Here is a 27,324-nt window from a genome sequence, read left to right as displayed (position 1 = left end):
GTATCTTGGTAATTTGGTCATTTTTGGAAATTTGGCAAATTTGGATGTATTTAGCCAAATTTGGATCAATTTTGGGTAATTTGGCAAAATTTGGGAATTTTAGCCAAATTTGGGTCCCAAGGGTAGTTAGGTAATTTGGAGGTGCCTCGGGGCAAAAGACCAAGTTAGGCATTTCACATAGAATTGGATAGATATCCATTCTAAATGAACCATGGATTAATATATTGTGAAGATATGGAGTACCCTAGTTCCAAGTCAACACCCAGGGTCAATCCTAAAGCCAACAAGTAATCCTAATTCTTCTTGAATTCTCTTATAATGATCTTATCTACTAAATGCTAGAGGTTAAGATCATTATGTGAAATTTCAAGTTTAGTAAAAAGAAGAGTTTTGAATTTCTAATGGTGGGGGTACCTTTTCTAATTTTCTAAGACTAGTCAATAGGAAAGTCCTATGGCTAGACCTAGGCTACTAAAAAAGTTTTCTAGACCTCAACCAAAAGTGAGGTCAACAGGCTATCACCAGAACGAAAAGTTTAGTTTGACATTGAGGTATAGCCAGGGACATCTCCAATTTTCATGTCTCCTTATAGAATGACTTCGAAATAATTGTAAATTTGAAATGCCAATTGCAGGAACTTATAGATTAGAATTTTATTAGATCAAGTAATTTATCTTGGAGTGCTCCAGTATTGCTTGTCAAGAAGAAATACAGATCTATGTGGCTATGCACTAATTATAGAGAGCTGAACAAGTTCACAATAAAAATAAATATATTGCCTAGAATTGATGATTTATTTGAACAGTTAGAAGTGCCACTGTATTTTTTTTTGGATTAATCTGAGATTAGGATATCATCAGGTTAGAGCCAACGAGGCAGATATAACTACGACAACTTTGGCAGTAGGTATGCTCATAATATATTCTTAGTATTGCCTTTTGGCTTAACCAATGCTCATGTTTTATTTATGAACCCGATGAACTGAATTTTCAAGCCTTATGTAGATTAATTTGTCATTTTCTTTATTGATGACATTTATATATATTCAAGAATTGATGATGATCATGCCAAGAATCTGAGGATATTATTGGAGCTACTGAGGCATAATCAACTAAATGAAAAATTGTCAAAATGTTAATTTTGGCTAAGAAGTATTGCATTTTTGGGAATATTATCAGTAGCCAAGGAATCTCAATGGATCCTCAAATGGTGAAAGCAATTGTAGAATGGTTGACTTCTAAGAATGTTACAGATACGTAGTTTTTTATAGTTTGGTTGGATATTACTTGATATTCATTAAAGAATTTTCATAGATAGCTATGCTATTATCTAGGCCGATGAGGAAAGACATTCAATTTGAGTGGACTACTGAACGTGAGCACAATTTTCTAGGGCTAAATTAATTTTTGACTACTGCGCCAGTATTAGCTATTCTATATCATATATAGAAGGGTTCCAAATTTATAGCGACGCGTCGTTGCGAGGTTTGCTCCCTCTCACATGAGTCTCTGGACTTCGACGCTTCCTTCATATGACAACTGTGTATGTACACCTGAGAGAGCTTCATCCGGCAATGTCGATTCACACCTACGCTTCCTTTGCAGCTCTATGCTGACGCCCACAGCTGCTGTTGCGTTCTACAGAGACGTCGTTGTCAGCCACTGATGCTGCCCTCTATTTCGATCAAAGCATGGGGAAGCCCTAGCTTGCGCCTTATGTCTCTCGCATGCGCAGTTCAACTCTTCGGGTAAGTCCATCTCACGATCTCACCTATCTCTCCACTCGTCAATTTATAGAATGAAGAAATCCCTTCATTTTCAGACTACTTCCTCTCCTCTCTGTTTAGTTTCCCCATCTCGTTTCTCTCCCCTCTACTCAGCTCTTTGATTTCTCTCACCTCCTTTCGTTTCCTCTACCTCCCGTAACTAAAACGGAATTGTTACAACATATACGAATGTTGATAAAGATTATGTTATCAAAAACAAGTTATAGTTATGAGTACCTGCTGATTCTGATATCCAGGCTATAAATTTCATTCAGGCACCACTAAAATATATAAGAATTTGAAATTGGTATTCCGATACTCATGTACGAAGAAAGATGTTGCTGAATATGTGTCAAAATATTAGACTTGTCAGATTGTAAAGGCTGAGCATCAAGGCCTAGTGGATTGCTATAATCGCTTTACTAGCTGACTTGTCAGATTGTAAAGGCTGAGCATCAAGGCTCAGTGGATTGCTATAATCGCTTTACTAGTTAAATGGAAATGAGAAGTAATTACTATGGTTTTCCTATAAGATTTCCGAGACTCAACTATGGTCTAGTATTTTGGTCTTTATTGATAGATTAACAAAGTTGGCTCCTTTCTTGTAAAATAGACAGACAGTTCAATTGAAAGTTGGCCAAGTTATATATATAAAAAATTATTATATTGGATGGAATTCCAGAAGTCATCGTTTCGGACAGAGACGAAAAATTAACTTCCACGTTGTGGAAAGACATTCAACAAGACTTGAGTACACATTCACATCTTAGCACAACATTTCATCCACAAATCGAAGAGCAATCAGAAAAGATAATTCAAGTATTGGAACATTTGTTAAGGCTTTGTCTTTTTGGATTTAGAGGTAGCTGGGAAGATTCTATTTTGTTGATCAAATTCACCTACAATAATAATTATCAATCTAATATCAAAATGGCTACTTGTGAAACAATGTATGCCATGAAATGCTGAACTCCATTAAGTTGAGTTGAAGTGAGTGATTGCCAAACGTTAGATCCTAAGTTGGTTGATGAAGATACAAAGAAAATCAGTTTAATCAGAGATAAATTGAAAGCAGCTCAGGATCGACAACAAAAATATTATGACCCAAAGTACAGAACAATAGAATTTGTAACTTGTGATTTTATATTTTTAAAAGTCAGGCGAATGAAAAGTATAGTCAAATTTGGGAAAAGTACAGTCAAATTTGGTCAGGAAAGCAAGTTTGAGTCCTAAGTATATCAGTCCTTTTGAAATTGTAGAAAGGATCAATCCTATTGCTTACTGATTTGTGTTACCTATTGATATGTCAGATATTCATGATATGTTTTACATTTCAATGCTTAAAAATTGTGTTTCAACTTCAGAAGAGAGGAGTCATTGAATTATAGAAAAATTTAACTTATATTGAAGAGCCTGAAAAGAATTTAGAAACTGATGTTAAGAAGCTGGGAAATAGACATAATTCTTTTGTGAAGATAAAGTGGAAGCACATGCTTGAAAATGAAACTATATGAGAAAATGTAGAATGCAACAAAAATATCATTCTTTATTCAAGTAAATTCAGAAATTTTGAGAAAGAAATCGTTATAATGAGAAGAGAGCTATAACACCCAAAATTTAAGAAACCAGGTAAAAGTTTGGCAACTTTAAAACATATCCTAAATTTCATATCCCTTGAATATCAATCAAATCAATTTTATAGAATTTTGCGCATCAAATCTACCAATTCGACATACAACACTATATATTAATTATGAATATATTGAGATATAAATTTTAAAGTTATGAGTTTAATTAAACTTAATATACCTTAATTAATTCTAATTTTCCCTATAATCCCACATGATCACTATAACCATCGCCATTTCACGTGTTTCTTAGCTTGAGATTGTTTGAATGGCAGAGATCCTAAGTAATTGCGTTACATGCCGCGTTCTCTTTCATCTCCCCCCGTATTTACCCTCACTCGAGAATAGGGGTGTAAACGAGCCGAACACGAGCGAGCCATGAGCGAGCCCAGGCTCAGATTGTGTTCGACTCGTTTGCTTAGTGAGTCGAACACGAGTTGTTCCCGAAAAAATAGTCATTTTAACAACCCTAATCACGTAGCTATAAAATGTTAAGGGTTCGGGCAAAATTTAAAAATTATTGTTTATATTAAAACATCATTTAAATCTAATTTAATAATACTTTTAATTGATTAGAAATCCTTGTAGCATTGTAGTCATTTAATTTTTTTAAAAATAGTACTCATCAATATATATATATATTTTGAAAAAGCCCAAGGGCTAATTTATTAAAAACGGAAAAGATACATAAAGGTTATATAAGAGAGCTTAAAAGAAATCTCAACTCACACAATACAACACACACAAAACCCAAATAAAGCAAAGATACATAAAAAATAGAAAACTAAAAAGCCACCAAAGGTACAAAAGTGCTAGAGACGTCCCACTTTAGTCCTCCTACCTCTAGTTCTTGGAATTGAGCCTGCTAACAAATTAATAAGGTGAGTGTCATTGCCCGAAGTAATCATAGTATCATCCATCAGATTCCTGAGCTCAAGTAGGTCTCCATTCTTCTTCTTTCTTCTTGATGTGTAAACCTGTCATTCCTCATCCAATGATTGACTCATTTGATCAATAGATTGTTCCAAAGTTGGTTGGACACATGTAGGCTGTTTTACAACATGATCCCTATGATCCTGAGTGACAGTTACAGCTTGCTCAACCTGATGAGGCGGTAGTGAAACAAGTAGTGAAACAAGTAGTGAAACAATAGAAGTATTGCAACCTGTAATAACGGTGATAGGTTCTAGGGCAAGAAGGGTCTGAAGAATCTCCTTCTCACCCACGATAGGAAGTTCCAGAGACGGCTGCATGGTTGTAATATTGTCTGCGAGAATAGTGACCTCTTCAGGGGCATTCTTTTGATGATCAATATTGTCAATAACTTGGAGTTGATTAGGAGGAGATGAAATCATTTGTCTCTGGCGGATCACTGTGCTTTTTTGGTCTGAGGTGTGGATGTAGATGGTGGCATTGAGAACTGGAGTGACCGAACATACGACAGTTTGAACAATACGAAGTAAAGTGCTCAAACACTACCTTTTGTCAATTCTCATGATATTGTGTGCCCAACCAAATTTTCTCAGAAGTAGATAAAGTGATGTCTCTTTCAACAAGTACTCTGACTTCTGATGTATGGGAAAGATTAAAAGTAGGAATGTTCGTTGCCCGTTTTGAGTGACTTACCATAAGCTGAGGCAATAACGTACAAAACTTTTTGAGTAAAATAGTAAAATTTCAGACCAGGGAGGCGAATACAAACCAGAATGATCGGAGGTTCCGTCTGAGGGTCAAAATTCACATACCATTTGAGAATCTTCATTGCTCTGTTATCAATCCAGATTATACTTCTAGCAAATAAACGCGTGCAATCCTCTTCATTATTAATTTGTATGAGAATGTGTCTTCCATATAACAGTCCAATTTTTCACTTCTCAATCAGGTGCATAAACTCAAATTCCTTACAAATCAGCTTCATTTTTGGATGACCATACAGAAATTTCTTGATTAAATTCAGTCGACAAGAGGAGGCAAGTTGAATACCTTCAGCTTCTGTAAAAAAGATGGCAGGTTTCCTATTCTTCTTTTTAGGTTTCTTGATACCCTCCTCCCACTCAAACGAATGAGGGAAAGATCACGATTTAGGTGTACCAGAGGCGGCGTTGACACCCGCAAGAGCAGCAGCATACGATCTGTCCGAAGCCATCCCCAATAGATGGAGGTGTGGCGTTAAGAACAATGAAGAAAGCATTGAAAGCAAAGTCAGAATCCAGAAATTCCAGGGAGCAGGAGCGGAAACCCTGCAAATTCAGCAGACGCAAGAAGCAACCTGTCCAAATCGCAGCGACGCAGAAGAGGACGACGCCCCTGCGAAATAGCGTAGAAGCATACGACGCCCCTACAATCACGTCGAGCAGAGCGACGACGACGAAGGAGACGCGACACGGAGAGAGAGCGACGCGGCAAACAGAGCGGCACAGATAGCCGAATCCAAAGCGGCAGACGACGCGAGAAGCCGACAAGGAAGTTTACAAGAGAAATCAAAGCAGATGCTAGGGTTCGCCGTGAGGCAAAACCATAGCAGAGTGGAGACGGCGAGAGTTGATAATATGTATAATTATAGAGAGAGAGGTTTGGTTACGTTGTTTGCAGTCCTCGCACGTCATCTCCTTCCTCGGGTCGCAGATTGACGTGACTCACCACGCATCTCCAGATTGTGACCGTGGTCATCTTGTCTGGTGGAGATAGCCTCTACGCTCTGTTCCTATGCCACTGCCCTTGCCGACGACAATCCTAATCTTACCCGTGCCTCTATTTCAGGCCCAGAGTCTGGTTTTGGTATCGATAAGTTCTGCATTGTTCCACAGTCCTTCCACGAGGCTCTTGAATGTGGTGGTGATTACACATTCGTTATAAAACTTGGTAAAAAAATGAGAATCTGCTCTTTTTCTCTCTGAGGTGGAAACTAGCACTCTTGCGTCTTCTTGGCGTTTTGCTCTAGTGGGAAAATTTCTTTATGGTCACCCTAAACTTGAGATCATTCGGAAAGAATTTGATGCTATGAAGCTATCGGGTAGTTGGAATACATGTTTTATGATAGAGTTTCATCCAAAAGCGGATTCCCCTATCATTCCTATTTGGATAAAGTTTTCGGGGTTAAAACTACACCTGTTCAATTTTGAAATTCTCAACTCCTTAGCAACTGCTTACGGTAAGCCTCTCAAGATTGATAGTTCTACGCTTGCTATCACCAGATCCTTTGTGGCTTGTGTGTTAGTTGAGAAAGAAATCACCCAACAAGCTTCGGATGAGGTATGGTTTGGATCTAATGACATTAGATATTGTCAAAATGCTGAAATAGAATCACACCCTCCATATTGCTCTCATCGTATGTTTGGCTACAACTCTACTACTTGTTATCATTTACATCCTCACTTAAGGTCGGATATTGCTAAAGTTCAGCAACATGTTCGAAAACCTATTCATTTCCGCTGATGAGATGCAACCTGACGCTCTTTCCAACACTGTACATACCTCTGCTCATTTTCCTGATGATTTTCCTGATAGGAAAATTTCTAATGATCCTTCTATTCAAACCTTGGTTGTCTCAGATAAAGAACACCATATCCAAGCCGTTCTACCCCTGGATGCTCCTGCTCTTGAACACTCTACTCTAGCTGTTGGTTTGGAGCATGGAACTCAGGCGTTATTATAGACTTCACCTGTCCTAGAACCTATTACTGATGTTACTGGTGGTAATCTTGATGCTGCTTCTCTACCGCCTTATCTAGTCGAGCAAGTTGTTAATGCTACTCAGGCACATGGGGTTCATGATGTGCAACAGCCTACACCTGTCCTGTCATCCACTGATCAGATGAGTCAATCCTAGGATGAGGAATGACTGGTTTACATATCCAAAAGGAAGAAGAATGAAGACCTACTTGAGCTCAGGAATCTGATGGATGATACTTTGGTTACTTCGGGTAATGGTACGCACCTCGCCAATTTGTTAGCCGGCTCCCTTCCGAGAACTTGAGATAGAGACAGGACTAAACCGAGTCGTTCCTAGCTTTTTGCCCGCGTTGGTGGTTTTTGTTTTCTTGATCTTAGATGTATCTTCTCTTTTTTTTCTTTGGATTGTGTGTTGTATCATGTGGGTTGTGTGCCTTCTTTTAGGCTCACTCATACAACTTATATTTTAATTTTATTTTCTTAATTAATACTTTTAATTGATTATAAATCTTTGTAGCCTTGTAGTCAATTAAATTTTTTTAAAATACTACTCATCAATATATATAAAATTGATGAGTAGTATTTCAAGCCAAACACGAACAAAAAAATCTTTGTTCGTTTCGGCTCATTAACATAGGGAACGAGACGAACACGGGTTGTTCACGAACAACGAGCCATTTTGATAGTCACTCAAGAAGCAGCAGCTCGAGTATTATAGCAGTCGGGTGAGTGATGGGTTTGGGAGTTGCAGGCTATGATCAGTGAATAGGTAACCCTCTTTCACACTAGTTGTGACATTCTTTTCCTTGCACTTTTATTTTGACGTATGTCACAAATTTTTGCACTTTTTCTTTTCTAGTATCTATAGCGGGACGAACTTGTGTCGGAAGCCCCAAATTAGGTTTGTGGGCTTTTGTAAGGGCTTTTAGCTTGAAATCAACAGATTCAGAGGATTAAAGAAATAGGAAGAAGAGGGAAGAAGAATAAGCAAAAGGCTGGTTATGCCGAGAAGCTCATTTGAGGTAAGAATTTATAAATGAGTGAAGTTTTGGGTTACATCACAAAATAAGCCAAGGTTCCATGAAATCTTAAGATGTCCACGAATTTATGGTTATATAAGGCCGCAGCTCGAGGGGAGCATGTGGAAACTCATTGTAGGGATGCTCTGTCAAATCAGGTGAAATAATCTTATGCTAACTTAAGAAGAATAAATCTCTGTAGGTCTTCAGGTGATTACATGGTTGACACTGGTGCATTTATAATTTCCTGCATATTGTGGATGAATATTTGAATTGATTGTAAGAATGCAATTAAATTGACCCTTACGATATATGCAATTTTACCATGTTAAGACTTTGATGAATATATTAAGAAATCATTTTCTGCGTGTATTTATTTGTTATGATTCATGCCTACGAAATGTTTGATGAATTCTTATTATAGGAATTGTGTTTTAAGAAATGTGAGAAGTAATGTTATAAATAAACTATTACATGTGTACTTGCAATTTGAATGATAGAGATGTGGGGATTTTTGACTTCTGGTATTTAGGCAGTAAAGAAATATCAAGAACCGTTGGGATCAGAAGAAGGCAGATTGTAGGAAACCATTGGTATCATGACGGTTATTGATAACTGCTTTGTGGGGGGGATGACAGCTTTTATCATAAGCTAATGTAGCCTTCGGGTTGGGTGACAACCCATTGAGATGACGTGACATGAAAATAATTAAGATTTGTTCAATTACAAATGATATTGCTATGATTAGATTGATGATTCTTATGAACATGCTTATGACTAGACATTAATGAATGACATACATGTTTTATGCAAGTCATGTTTTTCTACACTTGTTTTTCTTTTATAGGGCTCTATACAATTCTAACATGTTGTGACTTGTGCAGACTTATGAACATGCACATTATTTATTCTCCATCTATAAAATCTTATTTTAACAATGATTATTTTGCTGAGCTCATTGCTCATTATACGTTATCTTTCAGGAAAGGGTAATGAGCACCGAATCCAGTAGTCAGGTGTGATTTGTACAACTTTTGCATTTTATAGTTTTGAGAGTTTGTACTTCGATTATATTAGATTTATCAATGCTGTATAGATGCATGTTTTGATGATATGATATTCAAACTTTCAAAATGTGCATATGAATGAATTATGAAATGAAATGTACAAAATATGTTTACCGCGATTTAGTTAAACTAGTTAATTACTCACTGGGTTATAGATAGTTTTGCAAATCATAATGAGTACAGGTGAAAATTTAAGGCCCGTTTGGGGCAGCTTATAAGTGCGGCGGCATTTTCAACGGTTTTGAAAACGCCGCCGCACCCTTTGTTTTGCCAGTTTGTTTTGCGCGTTTGTGCAGCTATTTGAAAATCACGTTTCAGATTTGGAAAAAACGCGATCGCGGGTATTGACTGCGTTCAGCGTTTCGAACGCCCGTTTGGGGCAGCATTTACGCGCCTGCCCCTCCCTCGTGCCAGATCCGCTCTGCCTCCGCCAAAGCTCCGGTCTGCGTCCGCTCCGCCGAAGCTCCGGTCTGCCTCCGCCGAAGCTCCGGTCTGCCTCCGCCAAAGCTCCGATCTGCTCTGCCAAAGTTCTGGTCTGCGTCCGCTCCGTCGAAGCTACGGTCTGCCTCCGCCAAAGCTCTGCTTCTGCTCTGCCGCCTCTGCCGAAGGAAGCTTCGCTCTGCTGAAGTTTTTATTCTACGGTCTGCCTCCGCCAAAACAGAGGTAGAATGGTAATTTCTCCAGAATCAATTGTTTTCCAGACGCACAAACCAAACAGTCAGACAACTTATCTGGATCAGCTGCTCATCAGCAGATTATCAGGATAAGCTGCTTACCAACAGAAGCTGGATAAGCTTCAGCTGCCCCAAACAGACCCTTAGTCCGATCGAATTGTCTGACTCTGTCTCACCTCAGTTGACCTTTAAGGGAGGCCGGTTGGGCTATATGACAGATCTGATTATACTGCGGCGAAACAACTGAGATAGTCTAGGCTGATTAATTAGAGAGAGAAGAAAGCAAAATGAAGCTATAAAGCTAGAATCCGTTTTATAGTATTATAGAAAATGAGATTCAAAATATTTATTGAAATTAGTTAACAGCTATTTTGGTAAATCAGACTTTATGAAAAACATTCCTCCAATTGTGAATGAATATGAAGTAGTCAAACATTATCAAAAGTAAGCTCGAATACTGTTTCGAGGCTGACGATGATTATGATGATAGTGATGAATGCCTGCGTATTTTTTCTCCTAAAGCAAACTAAGCCGAAGCAACTTCTGCTATATAAATTACTTTATGCAGGTCAATGAAAATACCCTCGTTAAAAGAGTGGTTGGAAGACGTTTAGATCCCGTTACTGGAAAGACATACAATTTGGAGTACTCTCCTCCTGAAAATGAAGAAATTGCTGCTAGACTGGTGCAGCGCTTTGATGATACAGAAGAAAAGGTATTTTAGATTTCTTGTTGAGTTTGTCACCGTTGTTTGAAAAATAGTGCTTTTCGTTACTTCGATGCTTTTATGTTAGGCTGTCAGAGTGGTCTTTCTAAGTATTATAGCCATAATTTTTTTTTCTTTACAGGTAAAATTGCGGTTGAAAACTCATCATCAGAATGTGGAATCTGTACTCGCTTTGTACAACGACATCACTGTAAAGGTGCATGTATGCTTATTCTGGGAATTATACTGTAGACGAGCCACATTTTAGTTGTTCTTATGAATTAACTTTCATGACTACTGTTAGAATCACTGTTGTTTTTTCTTTTCTAATTGATATAAATGTTTGACGTCATAGTTAACTGGATGGATCATTCAAATATGATCCAAAAGCAGAGGATGTGGAGTCTCGAACTTAATTTTTATCTACAGTTAATTTCATTTCTCTTTTGAGTGTCAATATTCTTTTTCAATTTAAAGATGCATGTTATAAAAGTGGCTATAAGCTTTGTGATACCGGAATTAACTCAAATCACGACCAAATACACTCATTGCTAGACTCAATCAAAAGATAAAATGATGCCTCCACATAATACAACACAAATAGATAAACAACTAATAATGTCGACGACACTACAAAATAAGAAAGAAAACACAAAATACATAACGACTCTTAGAGGAGAGCAGCACATCCGTAAAGGAAGGAAGGACGCGGCGGTGGTGTTGGAAGGTGGCTGACAGACGGTGACTGTGGTGTTGGATGACATAGAAGTGATGGCAGCATGCTGGGAAGAGCCTGGCTGCAAGTGGCGGCGAACTCGACAATATCCGGAAAAGTTGACGATGGGATGGACAACCGCAGGTAGGGTCAGAGGTGGATGGGTCGACAACAAGAACAGGTGTCAGGTCTGAGCAGCAAGAACAGGTTTCTTGTCTGAGTAGCAACAGGAAGTAGCTTAGAAGGGGCTCGCAAAAGCAGGAAATTGCCCAAACGGAGCTAGCGGCAGCAAGAACTAGCCCAAAAGGGGGCTAGTGACAGCGTGAACACGACCGACAAGCCTGGCGGCTGCTGGAAGGCGGTTGGAAGCACGAACAAGAAAAGTGACCCAAATGCTTGTGCAAAGGCTGGAAGATGCTGGGAGGTCTGGACGACAATGGAATATTGGAAGGATGGGCGGTGGGGAGATAACAAGGAGCAGGTGGAGGGGAAATTGGAAGGATAAATATTTCAACGGGGTAGAGCTACAGTCGGAGCAACACCCGTACCCTTGGAGAGGGTCGCCACCTTGAACTACTTATAGCCGAAGTACCTCCTCACCATCAGATACAACAATCGGAAGGGAGGAACACCTCAAAGGCAGCAAACTAAAACCTGGAATCATCATAACTTGAACCCTAACACTATCAACAACATATTTATAATAAGGATTAATAAATAGAATAGGTAAGCATCAAAATAGGAAAGAAATAAAAGGAAGGGCATAGAATAGCCAAGAAGTGAAATAGGAGAATCTTAGAGAAGGAAAAGGAATAGAAGGGAAGCAAAAAAGGAAAGGGGTAGAGTTGGAACACGACTGTAGCTGCTGCAGTACCGCGACACAAGCTTCCACGTCAATCTCCCCTAGGTTGAGGAAGCTTTGACTTTATTCGTTAAAGCTTCTGGTTTCTTGTAACACGGAGTCAAGTTTGTCACGTTGATGGTAGCATAGATATTACAATCCTCTGGAAGGTCGATCATGTAGGTGTTGTCATTCCACAACACGTTTTGGTAGAATAGATATTCGTCTTCTTTTGACACAACCTGAGCTGACATTGTCGATAGACGAGTATTCTCACGAATCAAGTATTGTGCCATCCCATTTGTAAACTTCTTCCACTCGTGCTCATCAGAATGTAGCCGATAAACCAATTTATGAGGATAAATCAATTATGGGATGAAATCTGTGGCAGGCTGCCCCCTCTCACTTGCAACCACTTAGGAGATGCCTCTCATTCACTGATAGGACCTGAATACCATTGAAGTTTTTTCATCCCCATCAAGCTCCTCGGGCCTATTATAAGGATGGGGTTTATCTTTTCTATTTGGACATCTAATGATAGGTATCATGCTGAACTGAAAATAACCTCTGAAAAATCCCACGCAATATTCCCGACATGGCATAACATGTTGGACCTCCCTCCATAGGTATAACAAATGAAGTAGTCCATAAATTTGAAAAATCTGCATTTCTCTTATCTGTGATGGCTCTATATCTGATGCTAGTTCCTCAAACTCATAATTCTTTTGGACATCCAAGGTCAGTCCCCTGTTGCGCCTGCAAACTGCTAGCTCAAGGCACTAATTTGCTCGTACTTTGTTGGAATACCCATTACATTAGAGTCAGTACCTTCTAGAACTGCTACTGTTATCTCAGCTGGAATCTCTTTCCTTCGATTAATAGGAATCGTTGGCGTCTCTTCCTCCATAAATGAAAATTAAGAATGCTTTTTGAAGTCTATATTTTCTTCTGGATTACTATTTTTTTTTTCAAGTGGAAGTTGGTTCTCTGCCTTTATGTCCTCGCCGCCTTCAGTGTCTACTGTGTCATTGCTTAATTTTTCAAGAACGCCCTGCCCAAAACAACACTTCCTGGCTGTGATAGATTTAGGGATGCGGGCTGGTTCCACCTTTTCTCCCCTTTGAATCAGTTTTTCCTCGTAGGTTTCCTGGGTGTACTCTGGCTATAAAATTCTAAAGATGAACTTCTCCAATAAGATGAGACAGTCACTCGGTGTTGTTGATTTTTCTGTTTTTGAAGTTAGGGTCTGAATTTTCAGTTTGTAGTAAACTGGTAGGAACTAGCACTGTACCTCCCACTTCATTCTCAGCTTCTTCCGTTCTACGGATGCTGGCTCTTCTCTTGGTATTTTTGGCTCTCTGATTTGCAATTTGTTGGTTTAGAGCTTTCTTTATGCAATTTGTTTGTAGATGAAAATGTTTCTGCTACATGTTTCTATGGCTTTCTCTGATTAACGAGTTTTGTCTTTCTTTATGGAATTTGTTGGCATATGGCAAGGTATCGGGTGTCTTGTTTGAAAAACCGATGAACTAGGGTGCTTGATTTGTACACGACATTGTTCTCTAGATGCTCACCTATGTAACAAAAATTTACATAGGTAAATTTATATGCATACATTTCACTTCCTATGTGGTTTCATATGTAAAAAGCATGACATGTTTATATATATTTGTATATTTTGAGTGCAAACCCTTTAACTCTCTATACATTTATATATACATTCCAACATGTGATAGTTAAATTGGATTGAACATGTTATAGCTATTTTGGAAAAAAAGTGGAGTGCTGTTTTGGAGAATGGTCATAGGGTGTGCTTGATTTTTTGAGTACGAATCTGAAAATTGGATGAAAGAGGATGCTTCATTTGTAGATAGCAATATTTCGGGTGCCCCGTATGTAATTTCCCCAAATGAAAAAAAAGGGATAGGGTTTTTCACTTCCTCGATGTCTGAGTGGTAATTTAAAAAATGGATGAGATAGTGCGCTTGATTTGTTCATAACATTGTTTCGGCTGCTCGGTTTAGGATTGACTCAATTCAAAATTACATATGGTTTTTTTCTGTGTTATCTATGAATCTGAAATTTGGATTAAAGATGGTGCTTCATTAGTAGATGGTAATGTTTCGGGTGCCCCGTATGTAATGCCCCAAATGAAATATATGGGATGGTGTTTCTTCACTTTCTTTTATGTTTGAATGATAGCTTGAGTAATGGATGAGATAGGTTAAGCCTGATTTGTTCATAGAATTGTTTTGGTTGTCCTGTTTGTAATTGCCTTAACTGAAAATTACATACAATTTTTTTTTTATTTTATTTTGATCTATTAATGTAGGAAGTTTGTGGATGTGGTGTGCTGCTTAGGGTGTCATGTGGCGTGGTTGGATGGTTGGGGGGTTGTGTGGTTGGGGGGTTCTGTCACATATTTTGGTGGCTATGGGATGTGTGTGGTGGTGTGGTTGGGTGGTTGTGGTCTGGGTGACTGTGGTGGCTGTGTCGGAGATTTAGTGTTGGCTATGTTGGGGGTTGGGTGGTGCTTGTGGTGGGTGTTGGGTGGTGGTTGTGTTGGGGGTTGGGTGGTGGTTGTGTTGGGTGTTGGGGGTTAGGTGGTGCTTTTGGTGGATGTTGGGTGGTGACTGTGATGTGTGTTGGGTGGTGGTTGTGCTCGGGGTTTCAGCGGTGGCTGTGCTGGGGGTCGGGTGGTGGCTGTGGTGGGTGTTGTGTGGTTGCTGTGGTGGGCGTTGGGTGGTGGTTGTGTGGGTTGGTGGGTGATGGCTAATGTCTGTTCTCTGGTTGATTTGAAATATTAATGTTTTGCCTTTTCTTTATTAGTAATGCAATAATTAAGACTAAAGAAGTCTGTTCATCAGTCATGTGGGTTAGGGAAGTCACACTCATATTTTGCGACCTGTCTTAAGGAGGTCGGGCTAGGAAATAGTCTCACCACCTATTTTAACAAGGAAGGGTGACAATATTATGAAAAAATTTAAGGAAATGACATGAAGGGAATGCAACATGATGTAATTTAAGAATAAGTGAGATCGGTTGCAGAAGGGCTGAAAATTATGAAAGAAACTAAAACGGGGATTCACGGGCTTACGTTGAGATCCAATCAAATGGACTACTGATGCTTCAGATGAATGATGGACTGAGAAATTAGATGTTACAAATTTCATTACACTAAATATTTTTTTTCCAGTAATGTCTCATTCTAAACTGTTAGAAGTAATCAACTTCCTCGCATATTGTAGGTAGTGCCGGCCGCCAAGAAATTCAAATTCTGTGGAATTGACCCTGATTTAGAAAAGGAGTTGGACCGTATGTTCAGTGGGATTGTGGAAACAGACACTCATGCCTTCACGCCAAGTGAGCATGGAATTGCCAGCATACCAGACGAGTTGGAGGCTGGACAGGCAACTGGCTCAGGTGAAGGCCTAAGCCCAAACCAAAATGAATTGGAGTCCTCCCGCAGGTCAAAGCGTCGTAGGGTGGAGAAAAAAAAAGGATTTGCTTTCATCAGAGCCCAAATAACAAAATTGGTGGATGTGTGCACGAGTCAAGCTGGTACTTCAAATGACACCTCCGTAGATGACTTTCTCCAAGTTCTGGAGGCAAGTTCGATGCTTATGGGGACATTCCGTTATATCTGAACTCCTTGAAGTTGCTGGAGGACCCGACCAGTAGATAGATCTTCATAAAGATGCCCCCTGACCGTAAGGTCAGCTATTTACGTTTTTTTTATAGCGAGGACACTTGATTTTGTGAAATTATTGTTCTATCGCTTTGGTTATTTTTTCCAGTTTCATCGAATATCTGATTTGTATGATTTTTCTTTCTAGTACGAACAATCTATATGTTAGTTTGTATTTATGCCTTCTCATTGTACGTTGTCTAGTTCACATATGTCATATGAACAGAGCAATTGTTCAGCATGAACTCAAAGAGAGAGGCAGAGAAGAAAAAACGTGACAGTAGTATGTATGTTGTACGAATACAAGTCATACGTCGACCGAACTCTATGCATGACTTCCACTTATATTAGTGATAAATGGGTTGGGGAGCTGCTGCCAGGACACCCCACAAGATTTATTAACATATTTCGTATGACAACCTATATTTATAGATATACTTGGTGAACTACATAGCCATCATGGACTCCAAGGCTCTTCACGAATGACAACAAAAGATGTGTTAGTAATAATCCTCTGCATGTTTTCACAGAATGAAATAATGAGAGGAGCAATGGAAAGATTCCAGCTGTCATCGGAGACAATCAACAAATATTTCTTTATGGGGTTGAAAGCTCTTGTTAGTTTGTCGGCACTGATTATTAAGTCAGAGGATCCAACATTCGAGAGGCCTCTAACAAAAATTGTAAATGACACATGGTATATGTTATTCTTTAAGGTAAATCATGTATAACATATTATATTTGAAAGTGAAATTGATTAGAGTGGTTATCACAACTTTATTTAATTTTTCAGAATTGTATTTGAGCGATCGACGGAACCCACGTGGATGCACGTGTATCCAATAATGAAAATGTCGCATATATTGGACAGCGTGGATCACCAACACAGAATGTGATGGTCGTATGTGACTTTAACACGTGTTTTACTTTTGTGATGTCTGGTTAGGAAAGCAGTGCACACGACAGTCATATTTTTGTTTTTGCAACTAGAAATCGAAATCACAGGTTCCCTCACCCACCTCCAGGTATATTCAAATAATATTCATATTTCTTGTTTTTAAATTCATTAATAATTTTTGTATTTGGGGCATATAAATATTTTTTGATCGATGATGGATATCCTTACAAAGGGGGCATCTGAAGCCATTTATGAATACAAGATATCATATTCATGATTTTGAAAGATTCAGTGGTGTTGTTCGGGGTAGGAATAATATATTTAACAAAAGACACTCTTCCTTACGAGGCGCAATTGAAAGAGTTTTTGAAATTTGAAAGAGAAAATGGGTCATACTGCGTGATATGCTGACATATTCATTTCCAAAACAGGTGCATGTTGTAGTGGTTATAATGACTTGACACAACTATATTCGATGGCATCATTCTCAAATTGATGTAGACTTCAACATGACTGACGATGATCGTTTACAGGTTTCGACAGAAGCATTTGAATATCACATAGGACAATCTGTACCACAGCCAGAAGTGGAATCACAGGAATATTACACCCAGGATGACAAACGCGCCTCAGAAATGATTGAATTGATAGAGCGGATTATAGTCTTCATTTTTTAAGGTTGATTGGATGATTCTTGTTTATTTTATTCAGCTCATTTTTTTATTTCAGTTCCTTTTATTATTAACATTATTTTCAGTTCCTTTATATCATACATGTCACGATTGATTTTTGATTTCAGATTTTTTTCACGCTGGTTGTAGTTGTTTTTCTTTTTCATTTTCCACTTCGTTTCTTTTTTTGTGGGTTTGTGCTATCCATAATGAGACGTTAGGTGTTGTGGGTTCTGCTTGATGACTTGTTAGTCGCTGGATGATTGTTATCACATGTGAAATCCTGATAAGGTCAACCAAATATCACTTTTCTTTTCGATGCAGTGGTTTTTGAGGTACTTCTGGATGACACTTATTTGTGATATACATGTGACAAACACGAGCTTGATATTACGTGGGTTGAATGCAACCAAAAATCCCTATTTTTTTAGGTCTGTTGTCTTCTTGTAGTGGCAGATTCGTTGGTTGGTGTACTGAGTTCTCTGATACCTCACGTCCGCACAAAACTCTAATTGATTATTGTTTTTATCAATTTATATTTCTCTTATAACTAATAGATTGTCTATTGAAGCATTTAGAAAAGATGAGCTCTGGAATTTCAGGGACTTCCTGACGATTGCTTTGCTACTGCGGACTTAAGACTTCCTTAGTGATGTCATGTCAGCCACATAACTACAGTTCTACAGGTGCTCGCGGTGAATCACGGAAAACTGTGACTTATTTTGATGGGCATGTAGGCTCAAAGAATCAACCACTAAGAATGGTCAGGGGTGCATACTATCCCTGGAAGACATCATAGCTACTGATAGACACAGCCTGCACTTTAAAATTAAAATTATCATATTATTAATACTCACTATGAAGTGATTTGTATATCTTATTTTGTATATTGTTCTAAAGTGAATTTTTGTTTTTCAAGTATAAAATATATTGCTATGACAGTTTTGTTGCAAACAACATTACTGCACAGGGGTAGAATGGTCATTTATCCAGAAATAGTTGCAAAACAATTATTTTCCAACAACATAAATCAAACAGCTAGCCAGTTTATCTAGATCAGCTGTTGCTGCGTAGCAGCTTTTCTACGGCAACTGTTTATCAGCTGCTTATTAATAAACTGCAGCTGCCCCAAATAGACCCTCAATCATTTACTTACAAATGATAAATTTGACAATCTTTGAGTGTAAGAAGTATTTAAATTAATCAAAGTGCTATGCAGATCACAAGCTCGATTCATTGCAGATAAAGTCAAAATGTTTGAAGTAACAAAGTGAATGCATTAAAATAACCTATTAATAGCCGCCTTGATAAAAAATCTCGACCAAAGAGGCACTTTCAAAATAAAATTCCCAATTTATAAGCTCAAGTGATGGAAACGATCCTTCTCCTATGGCGATCATTTTGATAGAAGATTTCACTCATAGGTTTTTCCATTTAAAACTTCCTCAAACTATAGAACTTGACAACTTTAGCTGGCAAACTCTTCAGTGAAAGCAGTGGCATAGATCCGTTGGACTTAATTATTGTTAGAGAAGTATTATAAAACTTTGAACATAATCTTTACGAAGAGAGGTCGGGGCAACTCAAACTCTGTGCTTGAACTTCGACTGAAAACCGGGCCCTATTAATGGCCTTGGCTACTTCATCACTTCCATTATCTTCAAGCTGTCTTATTGAAGTCGCCTCTATTGTGTTAATTGAAACATCATAATGATAACGCTATGTACTCAATAAGCCATCAATTGCTCGTTTAGTCACTACTACAAATCACTTGATCATGAGTGATTAAGAGACTTCACCGGTGCATGTCGTGGCCTCTGGATCCGTTGATCGAGAAGCTCACTAAAAGTCAAATGTACATAGACATACTTAGAGTCGTCATCCTAGGGTTTGTTGAGGTAACCCTTTTTGGTATAGGAGATTGGGTAGCATTGTCTTCCGTGACAACTTCTTTATTCTTGTTTCTAGTGAAGGATTATTAATTGGTCTTGCCTAAAAAGAAAATAAGAATAATAATATCAAATAAAAAATACTAGGAAAAAATTTTCTCTTTCTTCATTATGTATTTGCTCCCATAGTCGTCTTTGGTCTTCATAAAATGATCTTATTGGAGTCCAAGATCACTAGGCCACTAGCTTGACTTGCCATTAACTGGAGCATCAAAGAATATTGTGACAAATAAAAGTTGGTCAGGGTTTTTCATTACCATAATCGTGCCACCTTTAAGTACTTTCTTTGTCATCTCGTTAGTAAGGTATGCCGAACTATGTTTGATATCTTCTACTTTGAGGTGTTTTTGCTTGATAATTTGGCACAACTCGTGGTTGTCAATGTTCACAATCTTCGGTGGAGAAGACTCGCTCGCCTATTGTTAACAAGCAAAAATATCTTAACAACCAGAGTTGGAAAAGAAGTGACTATGAGGTGGGGAACTCTGCCAATACTTGTAAGTGTTTATGATCACTGATGTATGCGTTATTTCTGATGCTAAGTGTAAATCATGATAATACAAATTAAAATTCACTTTTACTAAAAAATGAATAGTTTCATCTATTTATCTTGATTATTTTGGATGTCACTGTCTAAAAAAAAAATGAAGGAATTTGCCCAAATCAAATGCTTGGCAAGTAGGCCCATTAAGGCACTTTTTCCCATCATAAAAGAGTCGCTTGCCCAGGTTATGGAAGAATCGAGATTACTCCATCTCTTAGCCTAGTGATCCCTCTTATGACCCCACCTTAGTTAAGCGCCCCCACTTGATAATCTTGTGACTTCGCCTATTCAACTGCAAAAACCTTCGATGCACTTGCCGAGGTAGCCTTCTATGTACACTCTAATATCTTGATTAGTATGCCCACTTGTTTATAATGGTCAAATCATCTATATATTTATTAATTTATTTATTTTTTTGGTGAATAAGTATAGTTTTTCTTGTAGCACCCAAAACCTTATATATGAAGGGTCAAAGGGGGCATTTTGATATGAGACATCTCAAGGACTTGGGGAGTAACATTTCTCCAAGCATCTCTTCTTGTTTCGGATTGCTTTTATTCCTTTTTCATTCTTCTACTTTTAGCCTCGCCAAGAATTTGTTGCTTTTGAAGTAGGCTTGGGCATCACTACAGACAAATTTGAATGCAACACGTGATATTTTCTTTTTTATGTTATAACTAACATCATAATTGAATAAAAAAATTTTGTGCTATTTTTCCGCTATGAAATATTCAGTGTGCTCAGGCTTCTGTGTTTTGCATGATTTAGGTGAATGGAGACTTGCCGAAAGAAGAGGTTTTTGGTGAAATAGACAAGCTGTTGTCCTTTATTCTAGAGATGAAATCCAAGGCCAACCCAGGATCCATGCCCGCGGGCACGGCTCATTTAATCGAGTAATTCTGGGTGCAATGTGGTAATCTATGGCATTCTTGGTGCGTAGCAAACAGCTTGGAGTAAAGCATTACATGTCACTTAAAATAATCGCAGCACTGGATCAGGTGAGCTTTGTTTCCCCGTTTCCAAGGAAGCTGATGAGGATATAAACATTTTTATGATAAAAAATAGCTCATGGATTTTTTTTATTTAAAATATTTATACCTCTTTATTAATCTTAATTTTGTTTATCTTTTTTTAAGCATTTTTTCCATTCATTCTAAAACACCTTGGAAGATTTTTTTGTAATTGCAAACGTGGTAGAAATGACAGAGCAGGTCTGTACTCCCAATCTGTGTTTCAAGTTAAATGATCTCACATTTTAACCACATATAAGTTGGATGGTAGATGATTAGGAGTTTGAGCCTTGACTGGATTTTTTTGTTCGAGGGATATTTCTTATCATCGTCTTCATCCGTGATATTTTTTCTAAATCATACCGAAGCAGCATCGTGTATTTGTAAGTCTAAGATCACTTATAAATGAGTACTCTTATATAGTTTTTGGGATGTATTTTGGACTAAAGCTGGTTAGCAGTTACTTTTTTGGGCATCCGTTAACTAAATTTCAATTCTCACATGAAACATTTGATTTTGCTACTAATTTAATTGAAACAGACATGAACATCACGCATTGTTTTATTACGTTATTGGTAATTCAAAATGAAATAATAAATTATTTATTGATTTCCATCAAAATCATTCAAAGTATCTTTTGTTATGGTGCCTTGACCGTTAAATTGTTATCAAACAACAACCAATGCGAATTGAATGGTTTGGTTTGCACAGTTACATAATTGCTGGTTTGATTTCATTCTGTTGGAATTATAGTAATGAAAGATGTAAATATAATCGATATGCGTACGTAAGATGTACGCAGCGCTGCTTACGTCAGGTAGGTTACAGGGAGGGTATTGGGGTTTATATCCGCGTTATACCCCTGTAACCTCCTTGTAATCTTACATGTAGCCTACCTGTAACTTACAAATATATGAAGATAGAAGCGCGGAACTTTCTATTTACAGGTAGGTTACAGGGGGTATACGCAGATATAACCTCCAATACCCTCCTTGTAACCTACCTGTCGTACATAGTGTTGCGTATGTATGTCTTACGTACGCAAATTTCTCCTTATGTTGGCGATGAATTACCGGCGTGCCTTGTTGTATTTGTTGAGACTTATATTCACGATAAGTTGTGGTAATGCAGATAGGGAAATGGTCAACTAGTTGAGATTATCATAACATGTAATGACATGTTTTTCCTCATTAACCTTGTCATTATTGTTTTGATTTCATAAATAATTTGGGATCTAGCAACCTTTAAGGTGAGATGAGCAGGCATATGCAAGAATCAGAGAGGAGAAAAGATCACTTTTAAGGAAGACTTATTTTAAATTGAGCGTTTATTGAAATGCGTGGATGGTTTTTGCCGTATGTACATGCATGATAATAATTTTGCTAGAAATGTACAGATAATGCTTTACTTATTATCTAGTTGAATTCCATACTAATTTATTAGTCATCATTAAATGCAGTTACATTTGTATTATATTTTTGTGAGGGTTCATAAATTATGAGTGGGAAACTTGTGGTAAAGTAGTTTCGTTTGTTTAGCTAGAAGGTATTTAACTTTTTTTTTGTTTTGCATAATTAATATATGCAAGTGATGTATTTTTTTGAATATACTCATGCCATAGAGAAGTTATGAATTTATTGAGATTTTAATTTTGATAAATAATATAAATGATTTCAATGATTGTAAGCTCTAGTCAAATCTTACACTATTCATGTTACCGTTGTCTGATAATCATTTGGAAGTACAAGAAACATACATATTGTTGCATATAAAGACCTAAAGCATCTACATAGCCAATGGTCCTTTTTATCACTTTACCTTTTGGATGCCATGTATTTGAAATGGGTTTTATTCAAATTATTATTAACGTTGGTGATGAGAAGCAATTCATTTAAGTTTTCGAGTTCAATTTTTATTCGTTGAAAACGAGTACCATTGTAACATTTACTTTAGTATCCTATTCTTTTCAAAAGAGAAGAAACTAAAAGCTTGGAATAGTCTTTTATTAAGTTTTTTATAGAAGGAACATCAACAGAGAAAGCATTGGAGTAGGAGAGCTAGGTGCTTGCCATGTGCCTATCTTTAAGTTTGTTTAGGCGAGGGAAGAGGTGTAGTGAGAGAAGGATGCATGGTAAAAAATTGAATAGTATATATATATATTAAATTAGGAGTCAAGTGGTCTAGTCCTTGGCATTGTATGTGCAAATAAGGAATGGAACAATTTAAAGGATCAACCCTTGTCCAAGTAGTGTAGATAATATGGCCAATCCATTTTAAAATTCTACTAATGAGTGATGTGCATTATATACATTTTAAAATAAGGTGAATAAATAATAAATAATACTTGAAGTATGGTCTAGATGTAAATTAGAACTAATACAGTGAGAGAATTAATCAAGTCATATTAAAAATGATCATGTCCTGTTAAGCTTGAGTACAATCCATTAGCCATATTTATGGAGATCTTGTCATTCAAGTTAATGGAGACTCATTCACTAGGTCCTAGGCAAATTTTCCAGCCAAATTCATTAGAAGATTATTCAAGAAACTCATGATTAACTCACCCAATGTTCAATCGAGTCATCAAACCAACTCAACCTAGATAGTCAGCCAAAGCCATTTGGCAACTTTCTCTTAATTAGTTGGTCAAATACTAGTTTTGCATTTAAGTTCTTACTTATGCTATATGTCTCTTTTAATTTATTTTATATTTTTTTCATGTAATGCTCATTTTTTGGTGTCAAAACTTTAAACCTCGCTAAAAAATGGGAAGAGTTGTATTTATGTAATTTTGATAACTAGTAAAAAAATATTACTGCTTACTTTGACCTGATTGTTCAATTTCCGTCTTTCCATATTCTCATCTTTCTGCTTTATTTATCCCTTAACATTCCTCTCATTTCTTCTATGTTAAGAAAGGTTCTAACATACATAAAAATTATATTAGAATTCAATATCCTAAAAGGTGCAATAAGTGTGGATCTATGCCAAAATTAGAAGGGACACATAAAGATCATTAAAATGCGTCAATAGAGAACTAACCAGAGAGAACCTTGCAAGAGAAGTTTTCAGGAACACGGAGAAATTGGAATTCATGACAACTAGATAACCAAGTAAAATGGGAGAGAGACTCAACATGATGATCCAAAGGGTTTTAATATAGATCCCAAGAACTGTACCTAGAGCTTAGAAGCTTAATGAATTTATTATCTAACGGACAAAAGAAAAAATTTTGGATCAAGAATGTTTCATCTTGAATTCCAAAAGGAAGAGTAATCCCCTGAACTTCACCAATTAAGGTGAGATTTGAGAGTAAATAATCACAATTAACAAATGGATTTTCTAGAGGAATCAATGAAGCTATGCCAAATTGTTAAATTTAATTTCTACACTTAGATTGTTTTTAATTTTGGACTAACCTAGCCAACCATGACATCTAATTAAACCATCTATTTTGTTGCTTGACATTAATAATAACCTAATTTGTTATTATTCTTCATCAAACTTAATGAATCTTCCTTTAAGTTGCTTGTGCCTATCACATGAGTTAATTATGTTGCTTATTGGGTTTAAGAGGTTTTTTATCTCCAAATTTATTATTTTATAGCTCCATCAAAATAAATTTAGTGGCTTTGCTAAAGATGCGTCAAGAGCCTAGAGAGTCATTGAGGAACTTTATATCAAGATTCCAATGAATGATACTTAGGGTAAAATATCTAGATCCAACTATGGCTAAGGTTGCTCTTAATTATGATCTTCGTGAAGGACATTAGTTAAAGGTATTAGTTGAGTTACTTTAAAATGCTAATAAACTCACATATTTAAAAGAATACAATAACAAGATGGAGGATTAATTTTTAAGTACTTCCGTCAAGATGTCCTTGTGCATTAAGAATTACACAACAAAAACTTGGAAAATTTTTATTTAGGTGGCCAAATAGGGCGATAAGAATAATATGACATGTAAAAAATTAGAAATACCATTGTATAATGGATTTATTATCTAAAAAAAATTCAAATTTTATGGGTCCATATATATTAGATTTTTTTTTTTTTTAATTTGAGTAATTTGGAGTTTATGGGATACATGCTTCCTATAAAAGTACCCCTTAAAGTTAATTGTATTTTAGAAGAAGTGGTCCTCTTAGAAAACCTCTTATTAAAATTATAGCTCATGTTAATTTAGATTTTAAAGTTTGTACTCAATATTGCTTTAATAAAAATTAACCAGAAAAATCATGTTAAAATAATTTTTTTTCGGAGGCCAAATGAGAAAAGATAAACAATTCTTATATACTATAAAATTTAGCGTCATTGACCATCCTAGGTTATGCTTTACATTTTAAAAATTATAACTTATAATTATTTGTGTTACTCATTTAGTTAAAATATCAGGGCTTATATTCAATGGTTGAAGAAGAGCTTAAGAGGTGAGAACTTATTTTATAATAAGTAAAACAAGAGTGTCTCAAAATTTCTATTAAAATAAGTTCCAACAATATAGGAGGAATTTCAAACCAACTCTAATTAAGTGCAATGAGACTTACAAGTTTCAGTTCTGCTAAGAAACAAAACCAAGCCCGGCTTTTATAAAAGATATGACCTTGCCTAGAAAGTTTATCTCACTCACTTATGCTTGAAATTCATGATATTTTATTTAATGAAATGCAAGATAGGTAAGTTTGTTACTTAGATTTGCGAGATTGATGAGACTTATGACACAAGCTAATGAGTGGCCCAATTATATATATATATATACATACATACATATATATTAAAAAGCCCAAAAATAAATATATTAATACTGAAAATATACAGAAAGGTTGTATGAGAGGGCCTAAAAGAAAGCCCAACTCACACAATACAACGCACACAAAACCCAAATAAAACAAAGATACATACATGTAAAGAACCAAAAAGCCATAAAAGGGGCCACCAAATAACGCAAAAGTGCTAGGGACGTTCCACTTTAGTCCTCCCTCTGCCTCTAGTTCTTGGAAGTGAGCCGACTAAGAAATTGGAAAGGTGAGTACCATTGCCCGTAGTAACTAAAGTATCATCCATCATATTTGTAAGCTCAAGTAGGTCTCCATTCTTCTTCTTCCTCCTGGATATGTAGACCTGTGATTTCTCATCCGATGATTGACTCATCTGATCAGTATATTCCAACGTTGGTCGGACAGGTGTAGGTTGTTGCACATCATAATCCTCATGAGTCTGAGTAACATTAACAACTTGCTCGACCTGATGAGACAAACTTATCAGGTGCCGCAGCTCTTGAAACAACGTATGGTTCGGTTGCTCTTGATTCATCACACAAAGGGAAATTCAAGAAATAGACTGCATTCTGAAACAAATTTCATTGATATGCTCAAAACAGGCGTTACAGATTGAATATTGCTGAAAGCATAAGAAATACATCTAAAACATTTCATGATGAATTCATCTAGAACATCACATGTTGAATATATATCATATATGCTGCTCTGACGCAGTGCAAAAGGTGACAAAAAGAACTGTCTGTCTGTCGTCTGTGGGATGAGCCCCCGATCAAGCTGACCTACTAAGCCACGCTCCAGGACAAGAATTCCCTTTACGTGTACTTAGAGGTGCAACCCTCTCATAGCTCGTAAGAGCGCAGCTCCTCCAACTCCTAATCTGGTTGGAATCTGTATGAAATTTTGTTGTTGTCCATCATTCTGAAAGTCACAAACACTCTGCGGTGTCGTACCCCTGTGATGTAGTGCTTGGCGAGGTCGGCTCCTTTTCCTTTGAGAATCAGTACTGAACGTATCAGTAGTGGAATCTCAACGGATCCCCTGAACTCCCCGGGGCTGATCCCCTGAGCTCCCCGGGGCTGATAACATCAATTTCTTTTTCGAATAGTATATTGCTTATGCTCATGAAAGAGACCGTGCAGAAATGCCTCACGAAATCATGATAATCTGTGTGGAGGATGCAATCTCCCTCATCGTAGATATTGATGATACAACTGTTTAGAATGCAATTAGTCGGTAGTATATTCCACCTAACCATTCTCTTGATCATCTATTTTATCTCGGAAGGCATGGGGTCCACCTCATCATTTCTTAAGATGCCTGAGGGGTTCCCTTGTTTATCCTTAGTGAAATTATAGCAGCACCCGCATTGGATGGTTTTCCTGCCTTTTCCTCTCATCCACTTTCGTGTCTCAGAATAAGTTCATTCCATCAGCAGGCCCACCCGACCCGTCTCTTAAATCAAATATGCAATCTAGGATTCTCATTTCATCATTTTTAGAGAAGACTCCTGTGTACATCTCTAGGCCTTCCAAAATATTGACGATATTTCCTTGAATTTCTTCGTAAAACTCGAATTCTCTCCTTTTAACTTTGTTTATCCTTTTCAATTCTACTGTGGGGATCCTTTGAGATCATTGAGGCGGATCTATCATCTCCACATCTTTAGTATACCATGTCTGACTTGGCTCAACAGGTA

The 27,324-nt window shown here is 37.2% G+C and overlaps 1 protein-coding gene across 1 annotated transcript in view; it reads left to right on the top strand.

Annotated features, from left to right (window-relative positions):
• The window catches only part of LOC110029554 (adenylate kinase, chloroplastic), a 44,096-nt gene extending 22,882 nt beyond the window's left edge, over window positions 1–21,214 (top strand). The window contains exons 5-7 of the mRNA XM_020731896.1: window positions 10,394–10,540; window positions 10,674–10,748; window positions 20,606–21,214. Coding sequence (XP_020587555.1) covers window positions 10,394–10,540; window positions 10,674–10,748; window positions 20,606–20,734 — 351 coding nt within the window. The 3' untranslated portion in view covers window positions 20,735–21,214. The remainder of the gene's footprint in view (window positions 1–10,393; window positions 10,541–10,673; window positions 10,749–20,605) is intronic.
• The last annotated feature ends 6,110 nt before the right edge of the window (window positions 21,215–27,324 follow it).

The sequence above is a fragment of the Phalaenopsis equestris genome, unplaced genomic scaffold (assembly GCF_001263595.1).
Source record: "Phalaenopsis equestris unplaced genomic scaffold, ASM126359v1 Scaffold000594, whole genome shotgun sequence".
In the NCBI taxonomy this organism is placed as follows: Eukaryota; Viridiplantae; Streptophyta; class Magnoliopsida; order Asparagales; family Orchidaceae; genus Phalaenopsis; species Phalaenopsis equestris.
The sequence above is the reverse complement of the archived record's forward strand: the minus strand, read 5'-3'. Positions and strand labels throughout refer to the sequence as shown.